Genomic DNA, 786 nt, shown 5'->3' on the forward strand with positions numbered 1-786 from the left:
TCCTCCCGAGGCCAACTTCGTCTGCCTGGGCGTCTGCGGGGCGGGAATGACCCGGGACTTACCATGGCTAACTCCGCTGCTTTCGCCTGACGCTGCTTGCAGACCTCAACCGGCTGCCACAGCTGCTGAGAGCCAACTGCAACTGTCCGCCCCCGCGCGCTGCACGGGATTGGCCCGCTGCTGCCAGGCTGCCATTGGCTTGGAGTTCCTGGGAGGCGGGCCGAGGGCCGGGTCCCAGTTCTTATTGGCCGTTGCTCAACACGTGTAGTGGGGACGCTCTCTGATTGGGTTCAGGATTGGCGGGAAGGCAGAGGGGTAATCAAAGGATTCGCGGGTGCTGAGGCATTTCCGGGGTGTCTTCTGACCAGGGTTGGAACAGCTACTGCACGGCTTTTGTGGGTCACGGAACACTGCCTTGCTCCCAGTGTGCCACTGCCCCCTCCCTGAATGCCCCGAGCCTGCTCCTCTCCAAGCCTTTTTCAGATCTTTGGAAACAAGGCCGCTTCTGAGAGGCCTTCCCGCCATCTACCCAAGTCACAGCAGCACTGCAATCACCCCCTCCCTCTTCCCTGTTCCCACCCAGCACCCGGGAAGTGGCAGGATTCAATCACTTTTGTGACCCAAAAGGAGAAAACGGGCTGGGCGTGATGGCTCAACCCTGCAATCCAGCACTTCGGGAGGCCAAGGCAGGTGGATCACCCGAGGTCAACAGTTCCTGGAGACCAGCCTGGCCAACATGGTGAAAACCCGTCTCTACTAAAAATACAAACATTACGCGGGCTGGTG

General features: G+C 60.1%; 1 protein-coding gene across 1 annotated transcript in view; it reads right to left on the minus strand.

Annotated features, from left to right (window-relative positions):
- The window catches only part of LOC105527497 (tubulin alpha-3 chain-like), a 2,293-nt gene extending 2,150 nt beyond the window's left edge, over nucleotides 1-143 (minus strand). Inside the window, exon 1 of the mRNA XM_011963815.1 lies at nucleotides 63-143. Coding sequence (XP_011819205.1) covers nucleotides 63-65 — 3 coding nt within the window. The 5' untranslated portion in view covers nucleotides 66-143. The remainder of the gene's footprint in view (nucleotides 1-62) is intronic.
- Between the last annotated feature and the right edge of the window lie 643 nt (nucleotides 144-786).

Source organism: Colobus angolensis, unplaced genomic scaffold (genome assembly GCF_000951035.1).
Source record: "Colobus angolensis palliatus isolate OR3802 unplaced genomic scaffold, Cang.pa_1.0 Scaffold629, whole genome shotgun sequence".
In the NCBI taxonomy this organism is placed as follows: domain Eukaryota; kingdom Metazoa; phylum Chordata; class Mammalia; order Primates; family Cercopithecidae; genus Colobus; species Colobus angolensis.